Raw genomic sequence first — 26,633 nt, 5'->3', positions numbered from 1 at the left:
ACCCCGCGCACACACCTGCAGCCGTGCAGAAGCCCCCGCGCGCTGCGGCCGAGCTTCCCGCCAGCCAATGGGGGGCGGACTCCGGGCTGCGGCCTAACGCTCGCGGGCGGGGGCGGGCTTCCCGGCTGGCCAATGGGGAGCCGGCTCCGGAGGGGGCGGGACCCGCCCGTGGCCTGGCTCTGCGGTCCCGCTGCCTGCAGAGCGGCGCTCCGGCTCGGACCTGGCTTTCCGCCCGGGTCCGCGAGCGTCTCGTGTCCCTGCGGCCGCGCGCCGGGTCCGCGGGGAAGGCAGGTCCGGGCTCGCACCGCCTGCGGAGAGGACCGGGCGCGGCGGCGACGGTGACTCCCGCCTGGCTTGACAGCGCAGGACCATGGCTCAGGCGGCCGCGGCTCCGGTAAGGGCGGCCCTCACGGTGGATGTGGGCACTTGGAGCCGAGTCCTGAATTCGTCAGGATGCCCTACCCCAGTCTGCCACCTTCCGTAGTGGGGAGGACGCCTCGGGCCACACGATGAAGTCCCTTCGCCTTCTCGGCCCCAGTTTCCTCGCGGGTAGCAGAGAGCAATCGAATTTCACCGCGAGATGCCCGAGGTCCGGAGCGCTGGCTCTGTAGGACCAGGTGTGGGGGGAGGTGATGTGGGAGTCCTCACTCCGGAGACTCTTGCAAGGCTTCTTTTCCTGGACCTTTCTTTCAGGGATCTGCCCCCCACCCCCGCCACAACTGACCCATCTCAGAGGGACTTTCCACCCCGTTATCTAATCTTTTTCCAAGCTAAGTCATGGTCTGGGGAGGAGATATTTGTCTCATCAGGCCCTCACATCCTTCTGGGAGCCGATCTTGAATCCCTACCTGGAGAGTCCCAAAACGGTTTTCCAGACCTGAGCTCTGATTCCAGTCAGGATGGATTCCTGCGGGAGGTTGCCCTTGTTTTCCAAAATTCCCCCGGGCAATCCCTAACACAGCTGCTGGGAGCTGATCTGCATTATGTATGCGGGATTTTTTTTTTTTTTTTTTTTTTTTTGGTACTAGGCACTGAATTCAGAGGTACTCGGCCACTGAGCAACATCCCCAGCACTGTTTTGCGTTTTATTTAGACAGGGTCTCACTGGTGCCTCGCTTTTGCAGAGGCTGCATTTGAACTTGTGATCCTCCTGCCTCTGCCTCCTGAGCCACTAGGATTACAGGTGTGCCGGACTTTTGATTAGTATTTCAGACTCAGGTTTGACCTAGGCCCTCCCTGACTGGTGTGACTGAACTGCTGGGATTTTCTGTGTCTCAGAAGATAAAGAGCATCTCCTGTTAACAATAGCTTTGCAGAAATTTTATTGACATTCCTGCATGCCAGATTTGTGGCAGGGCACTGCAGAGAGATAAAAGATGTTTGCCCCAAATCTATGAAGACTATTTGCCTTCTCTTGGCTATGCTGTACATTGTATGGGTCAGAGGCCAGACTCGGGGATGGACCCATCATGCTGTAAGAGATGGAAGGAAGGACAGATATCTGGTGACTAGTACTTTGTATGTGTGGGACCTTTTACTGAGTTGTTTTTGGGGAGAGGTCTTGGGATAAATTGGATTAATCACAATTTTTGTTTAGGAACACATTCTGGCCATTGTTCCATGGCCTGTTTTCAGTAGAACGCCAAGTGGTGCTGTCATACACCCCGAGTGCTTTTCCATACCTCTGATGCACTCCATCCACACCACTGCCTTAGGAGGTAGCAGCGCCGCGATGTCCCTAGAGAAGTAGCATGCTTCACCTCCAGGTGTACAGCATTCGGAAGACAGGTTAGATGTGGGTCAAGATCTAGGAGCGCTCCATCCAGGAGTCCTGCCGTCATGCCTCAGCTGCCCCCGCCTCCACTGAGGCATTCCTGGGCTCTTTATTTTGTTATTTCTAGTAATGCATGATACAGTGTTCACCTCCTATGGGCAGGATTTTTTTTTTTTTCACTATATCCTTGTTCTGACTACTTTAAGGTGCTATCTTTTGTCTTTTTCTGGCCCCTGTTTCCTGGCAGCTAGATATGGCCTCCTAGTGTGGTGACTACCTTGGAGGCTGGTCTATTAGGCACCTGGGTCACAAGCACCCAGTTTTCCAGGCAGGGCAGGAAATCACACACCAGCAGGTATCAGGCCTTCAGGATTATCAAGGGTGCTGGGTAGATAGCTCAGTTGGTAGAGTGCTTGCCTCACAAGCACAAGACCCTGGGTTCAATCCCCAGCACCACAAAAAAAAAAAAAAAAAAAAAAAAAAAAAAAAAAGATTATCAAGGTCAGAACAGTCCTTATTCCCTCTGAGCCTAGTAGTGGGCGGGTGAGGGTGCCGTGTACTTGAGGAGAAGGTGAGGCAGCGATTTCAGCCCTCTAATTAATAATATAAAGAAGGGGGGTCTGGAGTTGTGGCTCAGTGGTAGAGCGCTTGCCTAGCACATGTGAAGCACAGGGTTTGATCCTCAGCACCACAAAAATATAAATAAATAAAGGTATTATGTCCACCTACAACTAAAAAAAAAAATTTAAAAAGAGGAGGGCTGGGGAATGTGACTCAATGGTTAAGCCCCTCTGGGTTCAATTCCCAGAACCCCCCCCCCCCAAAAAAAAAGTGATTAGTTAAGTAATTGGCTAATAAAAGTTCATAGAAGAACTGGTATTGGTATTCATAGAAGAACTGGTATTACACTCTATTTATGATGATAATGCATGCTATTTCATTTTTTCCACTGCTCCCAGGGATGGTTCAAGATTCTTCACACACAGGCTCTGTGAAGTCTAAGGTCTGCTGACTTGACCATCTGTCAGGTTGGGTCTGTTTGGTGTTCCAACCAGAAAGGACTTTTGGCACCTGGGAGAAGTTTCTTCCATTCCAAAGGAGCCTGCATTTCTTGTATCTGGAAATGGCATTGGTTCCTCTTTTGGCAGCTGACTCACATCCTTGTGTCTGGTTGTAGGATTGGCACCTGGGGACTGACTGCCAACGAGAGGCCCAGATTCAGTCTGCAGAGATCTCCCTTCTGGCCATCCTGGCTGCTGTTCAGGCCGTGGAGAAGAAGACAGAGTTGCAGGCTGCCCAGCTTCAAAGCCTGGAAGTTCGAACAGGGACAGCTGAGAAGAAGCTGGCTGACTATGAGAAGATGGCCGTGGAGTTCGGCAACCAGCTGGAGGGCAAGTGGGCCGTGCTGGGGACCCTGCTGCAGGAGTACGGGCTGCTGCAGAGGCGACTGGAGAACGTGGAGAACCTGCTGCGCAATGGGAGCTCCTGGGTCCTGCGGCTGCCACCCGGCAGCAAGGGCGAGGTCCCCAAGGTACAGGAACTGACTCAGGAGGGTCCTCACAGGCAGAGTGGAGAGAGGCCCCTTGGCTGCTGAAGCTTGATTTCTTGGCACCCAATGCTAGTCACCCTTGGACTTTAAGCTGGGTCCAGTGGTGCACCCCTGTACCCCTGTAATCCCAGCAGCTTGAGAGGCTCTGGCAGGAGGATTGCAAGTTCAAAGCCAGCCTCAGCAACTTAATGGGGCCCTGAGTGACTTAGTGAGACCCTGACTCAAAATGATATATTAAAAAATTGTGCTGGGGATGCTGGGGTTGTGGCTCAGTGGTAGAGTGCTTGCCTGTTGTATGTGAAGCTCTGAGTTTGATTCTCAGTACCATATATAAATAAATGAATAAAATGAAGGTCCATCAACAACTTAAAAAAAAAAAAAGATTAAAAAGAAAAAGCCCAGTGGGGATGAGGTGGGCTGGGGATATGCTCAATGGTTAAACACCCCTGGCTTCAAACCCTTTTACCAAAAAAGAGTTATCTTATTCTAGAATGATCTCTGAGAGTGAGAGGTAACAGAAAGTCCTTCCATGAAGCCCACATGTGGAATAGAAGATAGATTTGTGCCTAGAAGAGAGTAGTAGACCTCAAGAGCCCTAACCCAGGGTCCCTAGCCCCTGGTTCTGCCCCTTATCTGAAGCAGATGTGATGGAGAAGACCTGCATTTGCCCAGTGGTTTGAAAAACAGTGTGCTCTGGTTTGGGGGAAGGGAGGGGAGAGTACAGTTGGTTCTAGTTGTTCCCTGAAGCGGTTGTAACTCCTTGCGGACCTGGGGAACTTGTATTTCCAGGTGCCCATGACAGCTGAAGAGGTGGCCATGTGTTTCTCAGAGCAGCAGGAGGGCAGCTTACGAGACTGGAAGAAGGGGCCTTGCAAGCAAGTGGCAAAGGGAAGCCGCAAGACGCTGGGCTCTGCAGGTGAGGGGCCAGCTGGGGCTTCCAAACCTTGCTTTCATTTTGTTGTTCAGTTAGTTGAAACCCTTGGCTCAGAGAGGCAGAAGTACATTGGTGTCATCCGGTCGTCCTCTGCCTTCAGGCAGGTAAAGGTATCCTTTCTTCCCATTTTTGGGTCTTAAGCATTGAAACACACCGAGATTGAATGGCTTTTCCAAGACCTCAGGGAAGAGAAAGACAGACTGGAATCTGCCCTTCATGTGTCTCAAAGCTGCTCCTACAGGCACAGTTCACTTCTGGGGAGCAGGGCCTCCCCTACTCATGTTTACAACCCTAGGACTCCCTGAACTGTGCTCTGAATTTTGGAGTTCGCAGCGATCTTCTGCTGAATGCAGAATTAATTGTGGGCAAGCTTTAAAAGGTGTCCTGGGTCCAGAAAATAAGGGCCAGTCCTAAGCCTTGGGTCTTCCAGGCAGGTGTGCACAGGTGCCTGGGTGAGACTTGATTAGGTCCAGATGTTTGTGGCTCCCCTCCTCCACTGCCACCCTGCTCATGCACCTGAATTCTCCCAGTGCTTTGGGCAAATGAGCAGTTGGCTGTGTCCTCTCTCTTGCCTTGTAGGGAGAGCGAAGCACAGGAAAGAATGCCTTGCTTCCCTCTCCTGGCACCAAGCTTCCTCTTCTAGAAGAGGGTGCCAGTGTCTTGCAGGAATGCAGGGTAAGGGGTAGTGCCTGGCAAGAGCAGGTAGGGGCGAGCATGTGGAAGAAGGGCAGCAGGAGGCCAGGGAGCAGACTACCACGTTTAATGACTCCCCAACTTGGGCCTCAGTTTCTCACAATGTCACATGAAGCAGCTGGACTAGGTGACCGTGGTCTCCTCCTGTCCGAGAGAGGGGCAGGATAGAAGCCTTTCCTCCTGTTCTTATTGCTCATGCTTCTGGCTAGGGGCACTGGGAGGCCTCGCCCCACTCCATCCAGTGTCCCAGATACCCCATACCATATGCATCTTGAAGGGAGCACATGCAGGTCCTGCTCTCAGCCTGCAGAAGGGAGCCCTTCACTGCCCTCTTCTCCCCACAGACCAAGAAGCCACCACACCAGAGTGCCTGACCCTAGCGGAGACGGGAGATGAGGTAGGCAACCACAGCCTGCCCAGTGCAGAGGGGAACAGGAACCCAGGCACTGGTGAGTCCCCACGCTGTTCCTGGTTTTATCTGGAACAGGTGTCAGTATCCCTTCCTAAGATACAGAGGCAGAGGGGGAAGTGAGCTGCCACATGCCACAGCCCGCAGTTGGGCAGACCCAGGTGTTCGATGCCTGGGGAATGTGGGGGCTGCTTCCTGAGCTTCCCCCTAAAGCCATCACCATGGCCTGAAACCACCCTGATTGCTGTGGGGATAGGCTGAGGGCAGAGCATATACCTAGGAACCAAAGACTCAGGGGCTGTTCTAGCACTTGCAGGATCCTCTTTGAAACTTTGAATACCTTCTCTGTCCCCACGGCCTGTGGCACCTGCTCTCTCTGCTCCTGACTGCAGGCTTCATCTTGAGCTTCCTTAAGGCTGCACTGTGCTCAAGAAAGGACAGAGTGTTACTATAATGTCCCCTCATGGCACTTAACACAGTGCCTGACACATACGTGGATCATAAAGGATGAATGATTACTAAATGAACAGTGAGCCACATTAGGAGCTCAATTTTCATTATTTTTCAGATAATAGTGGATCGAATACAGATTTCAAAGCTAGCTTTCTTTCTTTTTTTTTTTTTTTAAAAGGTGTGGAATCCTTTATTCAAATGGTAGCCAGACACAGAACAGGGGAAAGGGAGCTCTGGTTGTTGGGATGCAAGAACACAAAGGATCATGCCAGGACACCACTCCTTTCTTTTGAATTCTTTATTTGTGGAGAAAGGCTTTGTTTTGAAGCAGACTCTCTGAATAGGTAAATTAAGTCACAGAGTCACCCCAGAACAAGGAAGAAGGAATTGGTAACGTGAGTTCTGAGTGGCTGGCATGGAGGCCTGAGGCTAAAGTATCTGGGACCCCTGCAGGGCATTGCAGAGAGTGAGCCAAGTCAAGGGCCAGGCCTTGTGGCAGGAAGCCGGTGGCAGCCCAAGCAGGCTGCGGAGCTGAGTGTGAGGGCTTGGTGGACAGTGGCTCTTGTGACTCCACTGAATTCTGGTACTCCAAGATTCAGGTGGTGCTCCCTCCCCTGTGGTGTAGGGAGGTATCTGGGTGCCCACTGCCAGTCTGGGCAGGACAGGGCTCTTCAGAGGCTGTGCTGCTCCCAGGCAGATGCAGAGCAGCCTGGGCCTGGCCTACAGGTCCCTGGAGGTGCCCCTGTGGAGGTGCCTACAGCTCTCCCATGGGGCTGGGGATTGCTTTGGAAGGAGGCTAGAGTAAGCATCAGGAGATGAAAGGAGGTGTCCTCAGGACTTGGGGGCTGCCTGTGCCCTGGGTCACTGCTGTCTTGGCAGTCAGTTTCTTGCAGTCCACTCTCTATAAGCTTTTCCACTTTCATCTGGAGAGAGCTTTGCTTCCTCCCTGGGCCGTGTTCCTAGGAACTGTCTTCACACTCTACCACAGACCAGTGGGCCTAGGATATGTGGGTGCACATGTACTTTATTTTCTAGAAGTTTCCACACATGGGCTCCTCCTATCAGAATTCTGGGAGAGATGTGAACAGGATCCTCTAGATCTGGGCATTGCAATTTCAGCATGTCCCCGGTGGTTCGAATGCAGTCAGAATTTGAGAAGCAGGCTGTAGAGATCCCCTGATCAGCAACTAGCCAACCTCTGACCTTTGAGAGTGTCTGTGTTTTGCTGATGCAGATGAATTAAAACATGAATCATGCAAATGCCTTCTTATAGGAATACATTCTCACTAAGCAGCACAGAGGTTACGTGTGAAGTGGAAGGGCTCTGTACTGGCCACCCACCTGGTCCTTGTTCCCCCCAGCATAGCCCTCATGATCATTTTGGTATAAGACCTTTTAGGCTTTTTTCTCATGTTTTTACATATATGCATGTATGTAGAAAAATCTAGGGTTTTAAAACAGATGTACTATGCATATCACTCTACAGCTTGCTGTTTTCAGTCAACAGTATGTGTTTAGTAAGGATCTTTTTGTCTTTAACTGAATAAGGACAAAATGTCTTTAAGTGGACATTTTGATCCCCTTCCTTCTCTGAAGGCTGGGCTGCTAGGAACCTGTTAGAAACATGGTTTGCAGGGCCCTTGTTCATTGCGGAGCCAGCCTCCACATGGCAGTGAGGCCTGTGTGGCTGGGCTGGCATCTGCTCCGTGTGACTGGATCAGAGTGCATCAGGCACGTCAGAAGGGGACTGTATGTGCCCCTGAATACAAAACCTGGCCCATAGTTGAGTGATGTGGATGTTGGTGGATTAGAATGTTACCATTTATTCATTTATTTAACAAAAAATTATGCCTAACCCTTATCAAGTTCAAGGTAGGAAGGAGGAACAGTGATTGTTCTATTTTTTGAGGTGGGCCTTAGAGATTGGTGCAGATTCGTGAGGACACTTGGCCCCTGAAGTACGCCTACCAAGGACACTGTGTTATGTAGGCTTCCAAAACAGAGACTGAAAAAAACTAAACTCAAACAATGAGATAGTAGCTTAAATTAGATAGTGATTGGTTTCTCCTCCTGACAGGACTTATTTGGCAGGTCAGGCACAGGCCTAGGCTCCTTCCAGCTTGTTGCTTCGCCTTTCCTAGGGCGGGTCTTGTCCTCATGGCCACTGCCACGTCACAGCCATTAACCCATTAAATTCACAAGTTTTCAGTTCTGCAAAAATAATTATTTCGAAGTTACTATGAGTGGTGTATTTGTTTCCCAATTCAAGTGTGTATAGGTGTTTTGCTTCTGGGACGATGGGACAAAATGGGCGAAGCGGTAGCCAGAGGGGAAGGGGATGCCCGTTCTGTTTAAGAAAGCACATTTCTCATTCAGTGAACACACATTTGTTCTTATCAGGCTCTTTTAACTCTGACAGCCTTTTGTTTCCTCCTGTTCTAGATGAGATTGTCAGGTCATGTGATTAGTGGAGTGGAGTTCCTCACATCCCGTTAGTTGTCTGCTGGCAGGGAAGGCCTGGAAACATGGTCTTTATTCTGGGGTTTGTGGGCCCAGCCAAACACCAGGCCCTCCGTTACTCCAGGAGTAAGGCAGGTGGTGGTGGAAGGCTACCAGCCACCTGGTCACAGCCCGCAGCCGATCACTCACTGCCACACAAACCCAGGTCTCCTGGCTCCCTGCCACAGCACAGGCCAGTGTTCCTGGAGATCCTGGTGTCTGCTCTGCCCTTGTTGGGACCTATAGTTCTGCTGGTAGAGCCTGCTGATGGCTGTCCCTGACTCAGACCACGAGAGGAAGGAAGCCCAGACCTCTGATGCCCTCAGGGCCTCCTCCCCTCTCCCTTAGAAGCAGGCCAGATGGGCTCTCTCCCGGGAGGTCTGCTTCAGATCAAGCAAGAGGAAGAAGCATGTGGGAGGAACCTGCAGGAGGCCACTGCACACCTGTGCTCAGGTAAGACTCAGGGCAGGGCTGCAGGCTGCGTCCCTGGGCCTTGGACCGAGGGCCCCGTGGGGCAGCAGAGCCTTCTGCAGGAGTGTCCTGAAGCGGGAGGCAGCGTCAGGCAGCCTGTGTTGTGCTGTATCTGTGTGGCCTCATCTGTTTGCTGGGGTGTCCTCCTGTAGAGTTGCATGAACTCATTCTCCTTTTACTCCTGAAAATGTTTCCTAACTTCATTTTACAAACTGGCCAGCATGGTGCTGGGCACTATGGGGACTCATTGATGCATTAGATAGAGATTCCCCTGTCCCCACAAGGAACTTATGGTTGGGGGAGAGAGACGATTAATACAGGTAAGCAGTATAAAGGAAGAAGAGGAAGAGAACCAGAGAGCCCCTTGGGATCTTGTGAAAATGATGAACGTTATCCTAAGAAGAAGCACATCTGCTTAACAGTGTACAGGCAAAGATGCGCTGCCGCTAAGCTGTGGCAAACGCGACGTCTTGTGGCCATGTGTGGCAGATAAGGTGCTTCCAGGGAAAATACCACTTCGCTGGTCTTGGGAGACTCCTGGGAGAGCAGAGGCAGAGAGGGCCCTGAAGCGTGGTGAGAGAGGCATTGCAGGTGGAGAGGATGCTGGAGCTGAGGCACAGAGCTGGATGAACAGGGCATTTGGGTGACATTTCATAGAGTAGCTCGGCCTGGGAACCTGGCAGAAGGCAGGCAGAAGATCAGGTAGCCTGCAGCCAGAGTGGAGGCCTTTAGTGATAGACTCGTGAGTAGGGGTGGAGGCTACTGATAACAGGAGAGCAAAGGAGCAGGGTGACCTGGCTCCAGAGGTGACCCGCTTGCTGTCCCTTCCTAGCACAGACCTGGCCAGCCAGCGCAGAGAAGAGGATCCTGGAGGGGAAGTCCGAGGTCCTGGAGCCAGCCTTGGCAGCTGAAGGGGAACCTGGCAAGGAGGACGTGCAGGGGGGCACCTGTGGAGACCTGCCTCATGCCACAAGGGAAAAAGAGGTGACCTCCTGCCCTCCAGGTCCGCAGAGCCAGGCTGCGCCAGAGCAGTGCTGGCCCTGTGCTGAGCATGACCAGGGCTTCAGCAGCAAGGAGCTCGGCGCACAGCAGGAGCGCTGGCACCGTGACCCCCAGCCCCTCGCCTGTGAGCAGTGTCCTAAGAGCGTCACGCAGCCCGCCACCGTCACTAGCCACGGCAGTGTGCACACGACCCAGCGCACCCACACCTGTGCCCAGTGCGGCAAGAGCTTTGTTCATCAGTCGACGCTCACCACGCACTACCGCACGCACACGGGGGAAAAGCCGTACGAGTGCGCCGAGTGCGAGAAGCGCTTCGGCCGCCTGTCCACGCTGCTGCAGCACCGTCGCACGCACACCGGCGAGCGGCCCTTCCCGTGCACGCAGTGTGGCCGGTGCTTCGGCCGCCTGTCCACGCTGGTGGAGCACCGTCGCACGCACACGGGTGAGAAGCCCTTCCCGTGCACGCAGTGTGACAAGCGCTTCACACGCCTGGCCAACCTGACGGTGCACCAGCGCGTGCACTCGGGAGAGCGCGCCTTCCAGTGCTCCCAGTGTGGCACGCGCTTCGCACACAAGCCCAGCTTTCTGCGGCACCTGCGTGGCCACTCGCAGGAGAAGCGCTTCACCTGTGGCCACTGCGGCAAGAGCTTCACCTGTCGCTCCTGGCTCGTGCGCCACCAGGGCAGCCATGCCAGCCGCACCTCCTCCGCTTGTGCAGCTTGTGAGAGGGGCTCTCCAAGCCACGAGCCCCCCGTGGGCCTCCTCAGAGGTGCACCGTGGGGAAGGACCCCCAGTGACCCTTCTGTTCCACCCAGATCTGAGGGCACTGGAGCCGAGTGGGACCACAGGGTGCACCCTGGGGGCAGGCAACTGAGTGGCAGTGGTCAGGAGGAGCTGCGGGGGTCCCTTCACAGTTTTCTTTCCAGTGTGAAGATGGAGAATGCCAGGTAGCACCTAGAGAGCTCCCTCAGGTGATCCCTGAGGACACAGAGACCCTGGGTGCCCCTCGAATCCAAGCTACCTCTCCTAAGGGGAGCCTGCCGGTTCTGTGGAGGACATGGTGCTGTCCAGTAGGCTTCCCAGGGGAGGCTGCCCCCCCCCCCTTTTTTTTTTTTTTTTGTGGTGGTGCTGGGAATTGAACCAGGGCCTTGTGCATGCGAGGGAAGCACTCTCCCAGCCCAGGCTGTTCTTCCAGGGATGGAGTGGGCAAAGTGCCTGGGGGACTTCTTGCTGCAGGAAGGCTCTGCGGAGGATTGGAGGCAGGGCCCATTGTAGGAAGGGACTTCTTGGGTGGGGAGGGAGTGACCTGCTGGGACCTCTCCAGGAAGGGAGTAAAATTGGAGGACCTGCTTCCAAGGTCACGCTCAGTGCCTCACGGGGACGTGGGCTTGCCCTCCTAGCAGCCCTCGGCTCCCCTCTTAGGAACTGTGCAGATGCTAAGGGTTTTCTTCAGGTGGAAATAGCCTAGCTTCCCTTTAAATAGCCAAGTCCAAGTGCCCGTCAGTACAGAACCAAGAGCCTTGGTGAGTTGCCATAAAATTCATGGGGATTTTCTGTGTGGCTCCCAATTTTCTGCTCTCCAACCTGGGAAAGGCAACTTTGTGAGCCAGAGTGTCCCAGAAGGCCGGGGTTACTGGCTCAGAGCTCACAAAGAGCCCTGCTGGCCCCCATGAGGCACCGTTTAATTGGTGTAAGGTTTGCCTTCAAGCTGTTGCTGGAGCGGGCAGGCAAAGGGGCCTTTCTGGAACCCGACCTGTGCCCCACTGGGGATGAACACAGAAGAACCAAGGCCTCGTCATGTTTTGCTGGGACTAGGAAGGGTAGCTCGCATCATCTGTAGCACCGGGAGTGTGGGCGCAAATGCCAGCAGGTGGCATGGGCACAGTGAATGTTGGCAGAAGCACTGCAATTTGCGAGGAAGGAAGGAAGAAACAGGATGTGGCCTGCCAGCAGCAGAAGAGACCCTTGAGATCTTGGTCACTCTCTATCTCAAAAATTTGGGCCAGCAACATGGGCTTTTCAGGTCGGGCTTATGGGTAGCTGGCCGGTTTGGAACCCTGTCATTTTGATAAGTTCCTCCCCGACTACAGGAGATCTCAGCCCACACTGGCTTCCTAGATCCCCTAGGAGTTCTGAGACCCCGCTGTCAGATTATCCCCTAACCCCCAGTACTTGGAGTATGCATGTGCGTTCCTAGGGATGCACACCGGAGGAGTGGTGCTGTCTCTACCATTTTCCTTGCTTTGGGGGACATGGGAGCAGAGTGGGTGCACTAGAGGCTGCACTTGGAGAGCATGGCAGCTCCCGTGCTGCCCCCTGGCTTTCGTGTCTATATCTAGTGTCGGGTTTGGGGGAAGTTCTAATTTACCGTAATCACTTAAAACCTAAGGAGATTTGTGTGGAACCGTAAGCCCCTCCCCTGCTGACCCTGCTGGGGATTGTTCTTGTTTACGATGTAGTAACTGTTTGACTCCAGGTTCTGATGAGCAGTGGTGAACTACAGTTGATTCAACTGTGCTGCATTTTGAAGTTCTGAAGAAAAGTCCCAGATGGACTCAAGTCCAGGACAGGGCTCCAAAGGCGGGCAGAGTGAAGTAGGCCTGGAGGGCAGGGCCTTAGCATTCAGCCCTGGGTCTGCGCCTGGACAGCACTTGCCTCTGGGATGAATGAGTGGCCCACGTGTGGCACCACACCCAATTTTAATGCCATTGACCTGAAATGCAAAGTTTAGCACCTCTTTACCATTTCCCACCTGGAATAATATTTATACATTAACTATGTCATCAAATCTAAACTCCATCAATTGGAAGACACACCTTTATTTTCTGTTTCACTAAGCAAGGAAAAAAAAATGCATCCATTTCATCCTGACTGTTACTAATGCAGGCTGTTAAGTGTGTCCCACTGTAGACATGTTCCCACACTGGCAAACGTGAGGTGCATGAGGTGTCCTTTTACAAAGTGAAAACTGGCTAGGTGACTGATATGTTTGCCACCAAGATTTATTCTTGACAATGCTAGGTCAGAAGATTTATTTTTAGACAAAGGTCCTCAATGTGTAAAAGTGAACCAGCAATAGCTTTGTTATTCTGTTGATATGGGCTACCAACAGTTCAGATCCAGGACTGCTCTTGAGTTTGCCTCTTCCTTCTGGATTCCCATGGTTTCTTTTGGCACCAGGGAGTTCAGTTCTGTGTCAGCAACTCCTGCCCCAAACCCAAGCTGCAGACAACAATCCCCCTGGCCTCCCAGTGCCTCCCTGGCCTTAAGTGCATACCTATTGCAGGGCGGGTTATCTGGACCTTCAGACAATAAAGGTGGTGGGTTCTCTGATTTCCTGTACTAAATTCATCCAACGTTCTGCTGTGGGCTGAATTGCGTCTTCAAGTTCATGTGTTGAAGCCCTGACTTCAGTGTGGTTTTTGGAGATGGGACCTTTGGATGAGGTGATTAGGTTTAGATGAGATCATCAGGATGGGGTCACTATGGGATTAGTGGCCTTGCAGGAAGAGATCAGAACTCTGCCAGGTGGGGACGGGATGAGAAGGTGACTGTGTACAGGACAGAAGGAGAGTTCTCACCAGGACCCAAGTGTGTAGCACTGTGACCTCAGCTTTAGCCTCCAGAGCTGTGAAATTCCTGTAGTCTAGGCTCTGCAGTCTGGCATTTTATTATGGCAGCCTGGGCTGAGTAAGACACCTTACTCCCAAAAGCTTCCAATTCCTTCCTTGTTACTCTTCCTTTCTTGAATTTCCACTCCATTTACTTTAGGCCATTGTCTTACAGCCACTCCCTCCCCAATGGTCCAGACCCAAGTGCTTGACTGCAGTTGTTGATGGCACCTTGTTGTGGGTTGTATTGTGTCACTGAAAGATAGGTTCTAGTCCTGACTTCCAAGACCTAGAATGTGGCTCAAGTTGGAGATAAGGTCTTTGCAGATCTAATTGAGATCTCAGTAAGATGAAGTTACGCCAGAGTAGGATAAGACTTAATTCAGTAAGACTGGTGTCCCTGTAAGAAGAGAAAACCGTGAAGATGGAGACAACGCGGCGATCACATGACAATGGATTGAGTTTGAGTGATGTGTCTACCAGCCAACGAATGCAGCTCAGAAACTGAGGATGACCACAGCAGATTCTCACCTTAAGCCTTCGGAGGGCGTGACCCTGCTGACACGTGATTTGAGACCTCTAGCCTCCAGAACTGTGGGAGAATAAATTTCCATTGTTGCAAGCCCCCTGGTTTGTGGTACTTTATCCAGGTCCCAAAGTTCTTTGACACATACATCATTTCCTCCTGGGGTGGGGAAGTGACTGGTCATTGGCCTGGCGTGAGGTTTTAGAGGCACACCTGGGGAAGAGTAAGGCTAAACAAACACAAGTTCAAGATCTCGAGTTTCAAGATGGCGATGGTAGAACACTAAGCCAAATAAGGCCCTTCCTCGAGTAGATCCATGCCTAAGTGGTCCTAGTCTAAGGGTGCTTGAGAGGGCTTTCCCTCACCTGTTCCAAGCACTGCCAAAGAGCAGGGGTTTAAAATCCCTGGTTGTTTGTTTGTTTTTAAATATTTTTAGTTGTAGATACATACGATATCTTTATTTTTTTATGTGGTGCTGAGGATGGAACCCAGTGCCTCACAGTGCTAGACAAGCACCCTACCTCTGAGCCACAACCGCAGCCCAGAGTCCCTTTTCTTCACGTGAGGTTACAGCAATCTGGAGGATTGGGGTTGATGGATTCAAGTACTCAGTAACATTTCCCATGCCCAGTGTAGCACGGCAGTAAGATGGGGTGGTAAATGCTGTGGGGAGGACCGTGCTCTGAGGGGTGTGTGTGCAAGTGACATGCCAAACACTCATCCACTGCAAAGCAGTAGTGGTGACAGCAAGTAGGGAATATGCGTGGATGGAGAAGCCGGAAGAGGAAAAGACCAACTGCCAAGTCAGGACGTGCCTGCAGGAGCATGACGCTCAGGAGTGAGCATCGGGTCAGAGCCACGCGGTGTGACTGTGAGGTGCGTGCTCAGCAGGAGGTCAGGGCGCCCGCAGGAGAACGGCATGAGGAAGACCCCCGCCCGGGGTGCTGACAGCGGTACACTCGCTGCTTCACACGTTTGCTGGGGATGTACAATGAAAAGACAGCTGCTGTTCTGTGTCGCCAGCTGCGGGTTAAGTGAAAGGCCTTGCTTGCCAAACCTAGGAGTTTGAGTTTTGTACTTTAAGTAGCGGAGAGTGGACAGGCCTTTTTAAAGTCATTAATGGAGCTAGGGTGTAACTCAGGGGTGGACCACTTGCCAAGCAATCACCTGTGCTGGAAAAGCAATAAGTAATAAAAAATAAAAATAAGCCATAAATGTGACACAAAACATATGGAAAAAAAATCTTTTTTTAAAATTCATAAATGCAACATCTGATCCAATCACTGCTGTAATTTTGATGTCATTTCTTCTAGTCTTTTCTGCCCGTGTTTTTACACATGCACATATAAAGTAGGTGCTTCCACATTTAAGCTCTTCTCGTAAGTTCCCCCTTCCCTCCTTTACATATCTGTCAGGATGATGGGTTGAAATGAAATGTGACATGTTACCTGCAGCTTGAATATCCGCTGACGCCCCATTGTGTGAATAATGCCCTAGTCCTCAACTGCCCCTGGCTCCTCTGCTGCCACCCCGGTTGTCCAGCATCACGCTTCACAGCCCAGCTTGTGCAGTTCTCTGGTCTGCTGCCCAGCGCCCCCTTATGGTCAGGATGAAGGGATCATCCTTTTTACCTGGTCACCCTCAGTCATGCTCCTGCCTCTGGGCCTTGGCCCTCACTGGTCTCCCGCCTCAGATGTCTACACAGCTCGCTCCCTGTGCACTTAACAATGGTTTTCCACATGTCATCCTTGACCACTGGATCTAAAGTAGCAACCTCCCCTGCCTCCCTGGCCCTGTGCATTCCCCTTACTCTGCCTGTGTTTCTCACAGGTATTTGACCTATAGTCAGCTCCATGTGACTAGGTTTTTATTTTGTTCCTGTCCAGTGCCCACAATAGTGCCTGGCACATAACAGATATCTACAGAACATTTGAATGATTAAATAAATGTTTTGCGTCTCCTTCCACTAAAATGCTGTGAAAGCTGCTGATGCCAAGATGGAGTCACTCACGGGGAACCAGAGACAGAAGAATTATGTTTCAAAGGAAAACTGTGTTAGCGTGGAGCTGTGTTTACTGTTTTTGAGTTATTATCCACCTGACTGGGTAGACGATGGATTCTTCTAGTTGTCCCTCATATCTGCTAATAAGTCTCGCAGTTCCCGAAGGTCATTCGGTTTGTTTAGTCAGTTCCTTCAGGCTTGAGTTGATGATGTAAAAACTATTATACAATCTGGGTTGTCATAGAATTATTATTACTTTGTATTACTTTTAAAACTTTGTTGCCTGTCAGATTTCTGTAGAAATACAAACCTGTTGCCTGTCAAATTGTTGTAGAAGTACAACTTCTAACAGAATAATGCTGGCCCAGCACTGAGAGATGATAGACAATGCCTATAGAGCAAAGTTCAACCTCACAGTAAATTCTAGGCAGACTTGGCCTGAGAGCCACTTCCTCTAAGACTCCTTGTCACTCAAAACTGGCTAAGAGGGTCTTGACATTAACATAGCTATTGGTCATTTCCCCTGACCTCAGATTGGACCAACTGGGACTGGTCCATCTCAGCAATGAGGGACAACCTAACCACAAGTTAAACCATTGGTGATGCTTTGGGGCAAAGATCTTGATCAAAGGGGAAAATGTGAAAGCTCTTGATGACAAGATGGAGTCACATCAGACCCAAACCACAGAGAACCAGGAGGTCATGAGAGAGGAGGTCTCATGCTTGTATCACAAGTCCTTCTTCAAATAGGCCTGTGGTAAGAACTATTACAAGAACTGTCTGACAGCAGGGAACATTTCTGTGAAGACACCTCCCGGGAAACCATCAGTCACCGAGTCATCAACAGCTCCTGCGGGGACCCTCCGTGACTAATGAACTTTGTTTCCAGTTTGTTCCAACTTCTTCCTGCTTTAAAAAGCTCCCCCTCGTTCTCGCCTCCTTGGTTATGCCTATGATCTATCGTGGCACACAGATCCCAGCTTATAATTCCTGCTTATTCCCAGATAAATTTAGGATTCTCCAGAGAGTTTCTTTCTGTTGTTTTGAATGACAATGTAAATTCTTTGAAAACAAGCATTGCTTTTCTTATCTTTGTGTCTGTCTTGTTTAGCATAGTGCCTGGCATATAGCAGGTACTTAATAAAAATTAAATGATCTTGTAAAATGACTTCATAGCATTCCATTGAGTGAATGTTGTTAACCATTCTCCTATTACAGGACATTCGGGGCTTTTTTTTTTTTTTTTTCTATTTTAAATTACAAATAATACCGTGACGAAGATTTGTTATTTTCTATGGCTCTTTCTTTATCCTGTCTTCCCCAGTCCCCCCCAGAAGAGGTCTCACTATTTTTCCCAGCTGGTCTTGAACTCCTGAGCTCAAGCAATCCTCCCACCTCAGCAGGGGCTACAGGGACAGACCTTTGCATCCAGCTTCGTTTATTTCTTTGAAGTGCATTCTCAGAAGTGGTATGGCTGAGTCAATTGATAAATATGGTTTTGCCAAGTCGTGTTCCAGAAGGGATGTGCAGGGGAAGCTATGTGGGAAGTCCCGTTTCACCAGCCTTGTTATCTTCAAATATCAGTCAGGATAACAAACAAAATCTAAACCAAACAACAGCTGAAATGACCACGTGGACTTTATTCTTCAGCCTGGGCTGCAGTAATGGTGTCGTAGACTGGGTAGCTTCATCAGTGGAAGTTCTTCTTCCTCACAGTTCTGGTGGCTGAAATCCAAGACGAGGTGCCAACAGATCGGGTTCCTCATGAGGATTCTCCTCTTGGCTTGCGAGTGACCACCCTCTGCGTCCCCAGAGGAGGTGGGGAGTAGGGCACTAGTATTTCCTCTTCTTTTTTTTTTTTTGGGGGGGGGTGCTGGGGATTGAACTCAGGGCCTTAGTGCTTGTGAGGCGAGCACTCTACCAACTGAGCTATCTCCCCAGCCCTAGTATTTCCTCTTCTAATGAGAGCACAGATCTTATGGGAACCCCACAGTCATCTAACCTAATTGCCTTCAAATACCTGCACTTTGAGGATTAGGATTTCCACATGAATTTTGGGAGACAAACATTCAGTCCGTGACATTGACTAAGAGTTTGAAAGGCAATAGCATGAGGAGTAATTTCTTAGGTTGGCTTTTGTGTATCCCACCCGCAAACTCATGTCAAAATCCCAAACCTCAGCACCGCAGAACGTCACTCTATTTGGAGATAAGTTCTCAAAAGAAGTGATGAAGTTAAAATGAGGCTGTGGAATGGGCCTGGTGGCCTTCTCGGGGAGGAAGAGACCCCAGGCATGCACATGCACAGAGGGAGGGCCACGAGAGGACAGCGAGGAGGGGGCGTCTGCCAGCCATCAGGAAAGGCCTCAGGAGAAGAAGACTGCTGACCCCTCGGTCTTGGATGTCCAGCCACCCAGATTCAGTCAACTCTGATAGCAGGTAAGGCGCGGATGTTCGTGAGGTGAGCTGCAGGCTGGCAGGAGAGGGTGGCAGGCCTCCGCTCCCTGGGCGTGCTCCCGAGGGCTTGTCGGAGGTGCCTGCTCTGCTCGTTGGTGGCAGAGGCCTCTCCACCAGGGCCAGGACTGGCCTGCGTGATTCCGGAACCCGAGCTGTGTGCAAGCTCTCTGTTAGATGATGGAGACCCACGGACAAAGAAGGCCTGGTGGTGGCCGTCGGGGTGCTTGGTCCAGGGGGTGTTCCTGTAAAGACAAATGACTACGCTCAAGGGGAGCCGGTGTCTCAGCAAATTCAACCCAGAGCGCTTAGAAGTTCCAAGTATGTATCTTGTTTTAACTTGTATTTTATTATAATTTATGATCAACCGGGTTTGGGAAATGTTTTACTCCTAGTGTCTCTAAGACATTTTGTGTGTTTCAATGACTTTTATGTTTGCTTTTGTTGTTGTTGAGATGGGATCTATGCTGTCCAGGCTGGTCTTGAACTCCTGGCTCACGGATCTTCTCACCTCAGCTTCCCAAGCAGCTGGGAACGCACATGTGCACCACTGTGCCTGGCTCTGTATTTACTTCCTGTACTAAAGGAACATGCATGTGCACTGGAGTATGGAAGCCCAGTGGGAGGGGGCAGAGGTAAGGGGGACAAGGAGTCCCCATGTCATACAAGAGGCATTTCCTGGACTGTACTAGATTTTTGTTCTTGTTACACTTTCTTCCTTTTGGGATAGGTAACAACATATTGAAAAAAAATAATGTGTTTATATGGTTCAAAATTTGAATGGTACAACAAGGCATATTCTCCCTCCTGTTCCCTGGTCATTCATGTCCCCTCCCTGTGAGCAACTAACGTTGCCAGTTTCTTATGTAGCTTTGCAGAGTGTTTTCACATATAAATAAGTAAATATATTTCTCTTCTTTTTGATAGCATGCTATGGTGAATAAGCGTTGTCTTGATGTGTGTGTGTCCCTTTCTTTCTTGGCAGTCTGTTCTTTGCAGTACATCAACAGCATCACCACTGTTTGTTTCTTTACACGGTGCCGGGATTGAACCCGGGGCCTTTGCACATGCTAGGCCAGAGCTCCACCACTGAGCCATGCCTCCAGCCCTCATCATTTTCTAAATGGCTGCCCGAACCATAGTTTATTTAACCAGTCCTAAAATTATGGACAGTTGGGTTCTTTCCAATGTTTTATAATTAAGAATTATGTAACCATGGAATAATTTTACACAAACATGATTTCCCAAATGTTTTCATATCCCTCTAAATTTCTAGAAGCGTAATTGTTGGGTCAAAGTTACATTCTTTTATAATTGTGAGAGCTACTGCCAGCTGTCTTATGCAGCTGTGGTTGTGTCCCCGAACACTTCCGCCACACTGCAGAAACAGCTGTTCTGGCTTGCCAAGCCACCCTAGTGGACGGTCAGATTGTAGCTTTTAGCATCTTAAAAGGAGTGTTTCCCTGGAGGTCTTGGAGAATGAGGCCCAGACTCACAGTGCGGTTTGCAGCTCTCGATGCTGGGAAGCCAGGGAAACTGCCCGGGTCAGGGCGCTCTGTGCTCTCCAGTGGGCTGAGCTTGCTCCCTGCTCTCGTGACCCTGCGCTTTGCTTGCTAAGCTGTTGCTGGACTCTAAGCCCAGAGACAACACGCTTTCTGAGAAACGCCATTCTATACATGTATTTTTTTAAATTCTAGGGTCATCCAGTCTCTGCCACAACCGCTCACCTCTGCCCTTGGAGCAGGGGAGCAGCTGTAGACTCTGAAGAAAAGAACAAGAGTGGCTGTGTTCCAATGACACTGGAGACATTGACTTTTGAATTTCGTGTTATTTTCTTGTGCCATGAAATAGTTTTGTAAGGCGAAATTTAATATGAGCACATACTCTGTATCATTAAAAAACTTTCATTTATTTTCTTCCAAAATTTCATGAGGTCCCATCTTCTTTTCTCTTCCAACCACTTAAAAATGTAAAACTGACAGTGCAGGGGAGTGGTACGGTCAGATTCCATCATCGTATGTATGTGTGAATACGTAACAGTAATCCCACCGTTGTGTACAACTGTAAGGCACCAATAAAATTGGGAAAAACAAAACGAAACCGTAAAGCCCATCCTTCACAGGGCTGCACCCGTGGAGGCCGTGGTCTGCCGGTCCCTGCCCTGAAGGGTCTCATGTGATCCAAGGAATCGGAGCATCTTTCATTCTGGCATTTAACAGACGACGGGAAGGAAGCCCAGACAGGTCAGAGAGCAACGGTGCAGCTGACCGCCTTAGGATGTGGCCACACCACTCCAGCTGGGCCACGGTGGTGGCCATCCTAAAGAGGTGACGTGGTCCTGCTGACCTGCCCTGCCACCATCCTCCTGGGCTACCACAGCCTCCTGCTCACTTGCTCTCCTCCTGCAGGTGGGCGGGGTGAACGGGAGTTGGAGGACCTGGGCCCCTCTGGGCTTTGTGTTGTGTGCGAGCGGTGGACCCCATGGTGAGCACTCCTGACCACGGGCGTTGGTGGCTGTCCCCTCAGGAGGGAGCCACAGCTCATCACAGGCTGTGGGTGTCCTTTCTTTTCTCCTCATCCGAGCTGAATTTTTCCTTTACTCTCTTGGTCCTCCCACGACCTTGGGGAGTAAATGTCTCCAGGGAAATCTATTTCCTGGTCAGACAGGCCGCAGCCCCAGCGATCCCAGGCGCCCCACATTCAAGCTAGTCGGCAAAGTTGAAGAAGATGGTGCTTAACATTCTGGAGGTACCGAGGCCCCACGTGACCACTCCACTGTGCCCTCTGAGGCAGGTCAAGTCCCTGCCCTGGACTCAGGACCCACATATCCCCTGGCATGGGTACTTTGTTCCTTAAGGTTTCAATGACAGAGTGCCATGAGCCAGTGACTCAAAACATCAAGTGTTTATTCTCTCACACTTCTTGAGAATGAAGTCTGAAAAGAAGATGCTTCCTCAGACTCTGGGTAGAACCCTTCCTCACTTCTTCCAGCTTCTGGAGGCGGCTGTCACTCCTTGGAATTCCGTGGCTTACAGACGGGCCTCTCCTATCTACCTCCATCATGTGACATTCTCTCTATGTCTGTCTATATCACTTGATACCAGTCACAGGGAATTAGGGCCCACCCTAATGACCTCATCTTGATTTGATTACATCTGCAAAGACCATATTTCCGAATAAGATCACATTCGCAGGGACCAGAGATTAGGACTTCAGCCAGTGTTTTTAGGGGACACAATCCAGCCTGTAATAGAGACCTTGCTTCTTGGAGAACACACACAGTGAAGACACCCCCTGAGTGCAGATTCAACTCCCAAGCAGGTTATCATGTGAATAAGGCATGAGGCCACTCACAGCGAAAGCCAGAACAGGGAGCGACCGCCTGGCCTTGAGTTCCCACTTCCTGCAGTCCAGTGTCCTAACCTGCACATTGGTAGGTGTGATGCGCCCGTCCTCCAGGGGAGTCACGCTCAGGGCTCACAGTGCTGACTGATTCCGCCTGGGGGCCCTTCTGTATCACAAACAGGCCTTGGACCTTGTCACCACATCCCACCTCGGGCTGACACCACGACTGCACCAGATTCCTTTGTTGTTGCCACTTTCCTTTCCACCTCCTGTTTAAGGAAGCTCCTCAAAGTGCAAGACCCACATCGTTACCCAAGTCTCCAGTCAAACTTATAACTAATGCTCTCTCCTGCATGTTCCCGTAGCACCTGCTCACACCATGCTATTATCATGTCATATTATTATAATGCCTGTCACATCAGGCATTTCCATTAGACTCTGTGCCCCCGAGACCAGGGACTGCATGGTTGCTAGGGCCAGGCACATGGTAGGCAAATATTCAGGCTTTCTGGGTGAATGAGTGAAGGAATGAATGCTAACCACCAGGGAATCTGGGCACGCAGGGCTCTGATGATCCTGTGCAGCAGAAGTAGTAGACTTCTGGTCTACCTTGATAGGGTGGTCTCCACTAGAAGGCACTATGTTGCAGGGATGGCCCCCTGTGGTCTCGTCTTGGCCATCCTGGTCTTCTTCAGGAGAACCACCTTTCCTGTCCAAGCTATAGACACATTCTGAGTGGAAACAGGTATACTCTTACTCTCAAAATGGCTATTCTGCTTGCATATCCAGTCCTCTGGTTGCAGGGGTGGGTCATGGTCCAGATCAAACTGACTAGAGTTCTTCCCTAGGTTTTTCAGACTTAAATCTTTTCTCTCTGTCTGCCTAAGTGTGGAGATGTGAGCCTGCAAATGTTGGAGTCAGGATCCGCCTGGAGAGGCTGCTTTGGCACATATGACTGACCTAAGAGGAACCGAAGAACGCTGGACAGGGTAAATTCTGATAGCATTGAATTCCTGGCAGTCAGCTGCTTCTCTGATTTTTCATTGTTGTGGCCCAATGACCTCCTTTTGTTTTCTAGCAGTTGGAATTTAATCACCGCCACTTACAGCCAGTGTTAATACAGCATGCTTCTAAAGTGAAGTGATATTAGTAAGCAGGCCAGGGCCAGCAGGGGGCATAGCTCAGTGGCAGAGCATTTGACTGCAGATCAAGAGGTCCCCGGTTCAAATCCGGGTGCCCCCTTCCCTTCTGTACCTGCAGATGGAGGCTTTTTGGGGTCCAGTGGTATGGAGGAGGGGAAAGGTGGTGAGATTGGGGAAATGGGAGAATCTTAGGGAGCTGGAGAAATGGATACTGGGTGAGCAGAATCAACAGATGTCCACCAGAGGGAGTGATAGGTCAGATGGAAACGCGAAAGGAGGAGAGTGGTCCAGCAGGACAGGACAGGAGTGACAGAGCTCTTGCCTAGCATGTGCAAGGCCCTGGGCTTGGTCTCTGCCAAAAGACAGGAAGAAGACAGTCACATTTGCAAAGAGCTCCTCTTCACTAATCTGCCTCACCTGGAGGTCTGGCCCCACCACCCTCAACAACCTTCCATTTCCTTCTCTATGCGGTGAGCAGTAACTTCTCAAATTATCAAGAAAATAATTTCTGTTTGTTGGTCCACTCAAATAAGCCATTGACCTTGGGTGCAGAAACCTTACCTGAAGTCCTGAGACCAGGACAATGAACAAGTTGTCCTTGGCAGATACGTCCCACTGGTGACCATCCTCTGGACCACGAGCTCCCAGGGTGCAGGGTGAAGTCTCCATCGGCTAGGGGTCCCCGGCACAGACTGGACTGGAGGGGCTCATAAAGGTCTGTTGAACGCGCGACCCAGTCACCCCTCCTCGTCCCACCCTCCTCCTCTGCCACCTCCACAGTTACTTTCACAATCCCTCCACTCTCTCTAACCCCTCCCCACCTCTTCAGGTCTAGTTCTGAGAAGAGAGCCCGCCTCTTTCTGGCAGGGCTGGGATTGAATTTAGGATGGCACCACTAGGCAGCACGCGCCACTGAGCCACATCCCAGCCCAGGAAGTCCTCATCCAAGCTGCTCAGGGATGGGGTGGGCACAGGGGATGTGCAGTCTAGGTGCTGAGCGTCGGCTTTGAGGAATGAGAACATGTAGAAGAACACGAAACTTTCCAGGAGATACCTGGAAGCTGCACAGTGACAGCAATGAGCCCAGGAAGGGGTGGTGTAGGTGAGAAGCCCGCAGGGAAACGGGCACTGGGAACCTAGGCTAGGAGTGAGGTTGTGTGTAGATTCCATGACAGGCTGCTAATTTCACCTGTCATCTGACCCGCCCCTCGGAGCCTCTTGCGAGAGGCTCAGGGCCAGGTGAAGGAGGGAGGGACATCAGATCCCAGAGGTGGGGGTGCTGGCCAACGTGCAGACTGAGCAGCCGGGAGACGTGGGTTTGGATCTCAGAGCTGCCAGGCTTCCTGGGCGGCAGCCAATCAGAAGTTCTGCATTCCTCACTTCTCCCTGGTAAGGACCAGGAGCCACTAACACCCCTTCCAGCAGTGACAGCAGACGTTCTGCTGGTGGTACAGCAGAACCGATGGAGGACGGGGGATGGGAGATCACAGGGTGCTGGAGACGGAGATGGGCGGGAGAGGGGGAGAGATGCAATGGCGCTCTGGGTCTCCCACTCCTCTGCCTTCTCTCTCCAGGTAAAACACCAGCCCTCTAAGTGGCCACTGATCTGCTCTTGTGCCACAGATCAGCTAGCATTTTCTAAAATTTTATGTAATAGAATTGTACCCAACGTACCATGATCAGTGTGTCCTTTCACCTATTGATAACATTTGAGTTGTTACCAGTATTTTGCTTTAGTAAATCAAATTCCTGTGAACACTCACACACAAGTGCCAGGAAATAAGCTTTCAACTTTTCTTGGCTAAATACTTTGGCAATGGAGAAGCTGGGTCACACGGTAGATGTTCTGCCTTTTGAGAATCTGCCAGCCATTTTCCTAAGGGGTCGTAGCATTTTAGTTTCCGTTGCTGGGCATCCTTAGCAGCGCTTGTTATGGTCAGTCTTCCTGACTGATGTTCTAATGACATGTAAAGTCGTATTTCATTGTGGTGTTAATTTGTGTTTCCTCAATTGTCAATGATGTCGAGCATAGTTTCTTGGGCTTATTGCTATCACTGTCTTATTTAGTAAGGTGTCGGGTCAGATCTTTTTGTTCATTTTTTAAAAATTTGGGTTGTTTGTTTTCTTATGATTGAGTCTTGGAATTTCTTTACATTGTTAGAAGCCCTAGCACTGTTGGGACTAATGACACGTTAACTAACTCAGGCTGACTCCTTACTCCCTGGCGGGTGAGCAAGATCAAGGCCTCAAAGGCGGTTTCAAAGGTTAATGACGATGAATCGGACCACCGTCAGGGATTGGTTAACAACAGTTCTGCGAATGTGATCAGCTCGTGCTTGCCATATAGTCCTATGGAACTCTCGCCTGCGTGAACCCTGTGCCTTGCTGACCTTTAAGCTGATTGGTTCCCCCCTAGCCTCCACCCTACATAAAAGCTGTGTGACCTCCTCAATAAACAAGTTCCTGCTGTGACTGGTCTCCCTGACGCCTCTGATTGTCCTCCGCCTGGAGGGCTGGGTGCGGATGGTCAGTCGGCCCTACCTATCCCGGTCTGACCTTATTGGGGAGTGTCCCCTTCCCTCGCCGCTGGTCGAGAACAGCAAGGGGGCTTAAGACCCTGACATAGCACTGTATCAGATACGTGATTTGCAAATAGTTTCTCCCCAGTCTGATCTTTTAATTCTTTTAACAGTATCTTTCAAAATGCAAATGTGTGCCTATGCTGTGGCGCAGGCCTGTAATCCCAGCGACTGGGGAGGCTGAGGCAGGAGGATCTAGAGTTCAAAGCCAGCCTCAGCAAAAGTGAGGTGCTAAGCAACTCAGTGAGACTCTGTCTCTAAATAAAATACAAAATAGGGTTGGGGATGTGGTTCAGTGTTCCTGTCCCTGAGTTCATTCCCTGGAACACGCCTCCCCAAATAAGCTAATGTTCTTGATTTTCATGAAGTCTAATTTATCAACAGATTTTGGTGTCATATCTGAGACATTTTTGCCTAACTCAAAATCACACCACTAGAGCTCAACCTCAGAAAGAATTCCAATTTCTGAATTGGAATTCTTGGAATATGACAGACCCCCTCCTCTACCCATGCAGAGTCCTCTCTGCCCCTCAGACCCCCATGCAGGAGCAGAGGAGGGAGCAGGGTTCTGCCCAGCTGCCAAGCTGGCTCCTGCCCCCTGCAAGGGCAGACAGAGCAGGCTGGCTGGGGTAAGAAAGGCCGGGCCTGGCCGGCGGAAGATGGCAGCAGGTGTTTCAGTGTCACTGAGTGAGTCAGGCCCGTGAGAACCTGGCTGTCACAGGGCTGCTGCTCTCCCAGGAGACTGGCTAGAAGAGTCCAGAAACAGCCGTCAGTTGCACAGTTCAATGGGTGTAATTAGGTCAGAAAGACAGATGTGGGGGTGTAGCTCAGGGGTAGAGCATTTGACTGCAGATCCAGAGGTCCCTGGTTCAAGCCCAGGTGCCCCCTTGCTAGTGTCTCTTTTACATGCCAGGGTCACATAATGGCCATGTCATCCACATTGGCCCTTCTCCCCAGCCTGTCTCAGGCAGGAACCGCGTGTGTTCACCTTGTCTCTGGGTTCTGCTTAGGCCACATCTGCGTCATCTGTGGCACAGGCTGTCCTCCAAGGCAGTGATCACAAGGCTCCCTCACTGGGTGGCCATTCAGCTTTTCAGAGGTCTGTGGGGTTGAGGAGTCCAGTTTTTTGCTCTGGCAAATCTCCAAATCGTCACCTCTCCAGGAAGCTCCTCTTGACTCTTTGCTTTCTCC

The 26,633-nt window shown here is 50.9% G+C and overlaps 1 protein-coding gene and 2 non-coding genes across 4 annotated transcripts; all 3 read left to right on the top strand.

Annotated features, from left to right (window-relative positions):
- Nucleotides 1–200: 200 nt before the first annotated feature.
- On the top strand, nt 201–17,082 carry LOC124990442 (zinc finger protein 777-like). 2 transcript variants are annotated; one of them, XM_047560564.1, is made up of 7 exons: nt 201–394; nt 2,952–3,305; nt 4,113–4,239; nt 5,295–5,399; nt 8,660–8,764; nt 9,615–10,226; nt 12,261–17,082. In XM_047560564.1, exons 1-7 carry the CDS (start codon nt 371–373, stop codon nt 12,278–12,280), a joined length of 1,347 nt encoding a protein of 448 aa, XP_047416520.1. In that variant the 5' UTR covers nt 201–370; the 3' UTR covers nt 12,281–17,082. The 2 variants fall into 2 exon arrangements, with proteins under 2 accessions (XP_047416520.1, XP_047416519.1); XM_047560563.1 differs by lacking the exon at nt 12,261–17,082 and having other exon boundaries at nt 9,615–10,873.
- A 5,809-nt stretch (nt 17,083–22,891) lies between these two features.
- Trnac-gca (transfer RNA cysteine (anticodon GCA)) lies at nt 22,892–22,963 on the top strand. Its single transcript has one exon. It is a non-coding gene; the product is annotated as a tRNA-Cys (tRNA).
- A 3,295-nt stretch (nt 22,964–26,258) lies between these two features.
- Trnac-gca (transfer RNA cysteine (anticodon GCA)) lies at nt 26,259–26,330 on the top strand. Its single transcript has one exon. It is a non-coding gene; the product is annotated as a tRNA-Cys (tRNA).
- Nucleotides 26,331–26,633: the final 303 nt, after the last annotated feature.

Source organism: Sciurus carolinensis, chromosome 8 (assembly GCF_902686445.1).
Source record: "Sciurus carolinensis chromosome 8, mSciCar1.2, whole genome shotgun sequence".
Taxonomy (NCBI): domain Eukaryota; kingdom Metazoa; phylum Chordata; class Mammalia; order Rodentia; family Sciuridae; genus Sciurus; species Sciurus carolinensis.
The sequence above is the reverse complement of the archived record's forward strand: the minus strand, read 5'-3'. Positions and strand labels throughout refer to the sequence as shown.

What these genes read in the sequence shown, in the direction of transcription:
- LOC124990442 (XM_047560563.1), top strand. Translation starts at nt 371, where the DNA reads ATGGCTCAGGCGGCCGCGGCTCCG. An exon ending in GCAAGGGCGAGGTCCCCAAG is followed by an intron (nt 3,306 to 4,112) that starts GTACAGGAACTG and finishes TTGTATTTCCAG; the next exon opens with GTGCCCATGACAGCTGAAGA. An exon ending in GAACAGGAACCCAGGCACTG is followed by an intron (nt 5,400 to 8,659) that starts GTGAGTCCCCAC and finishes CCTCTCCCTTAG; the next exon opens with AAGCAGGCCAGATGGGCTCT.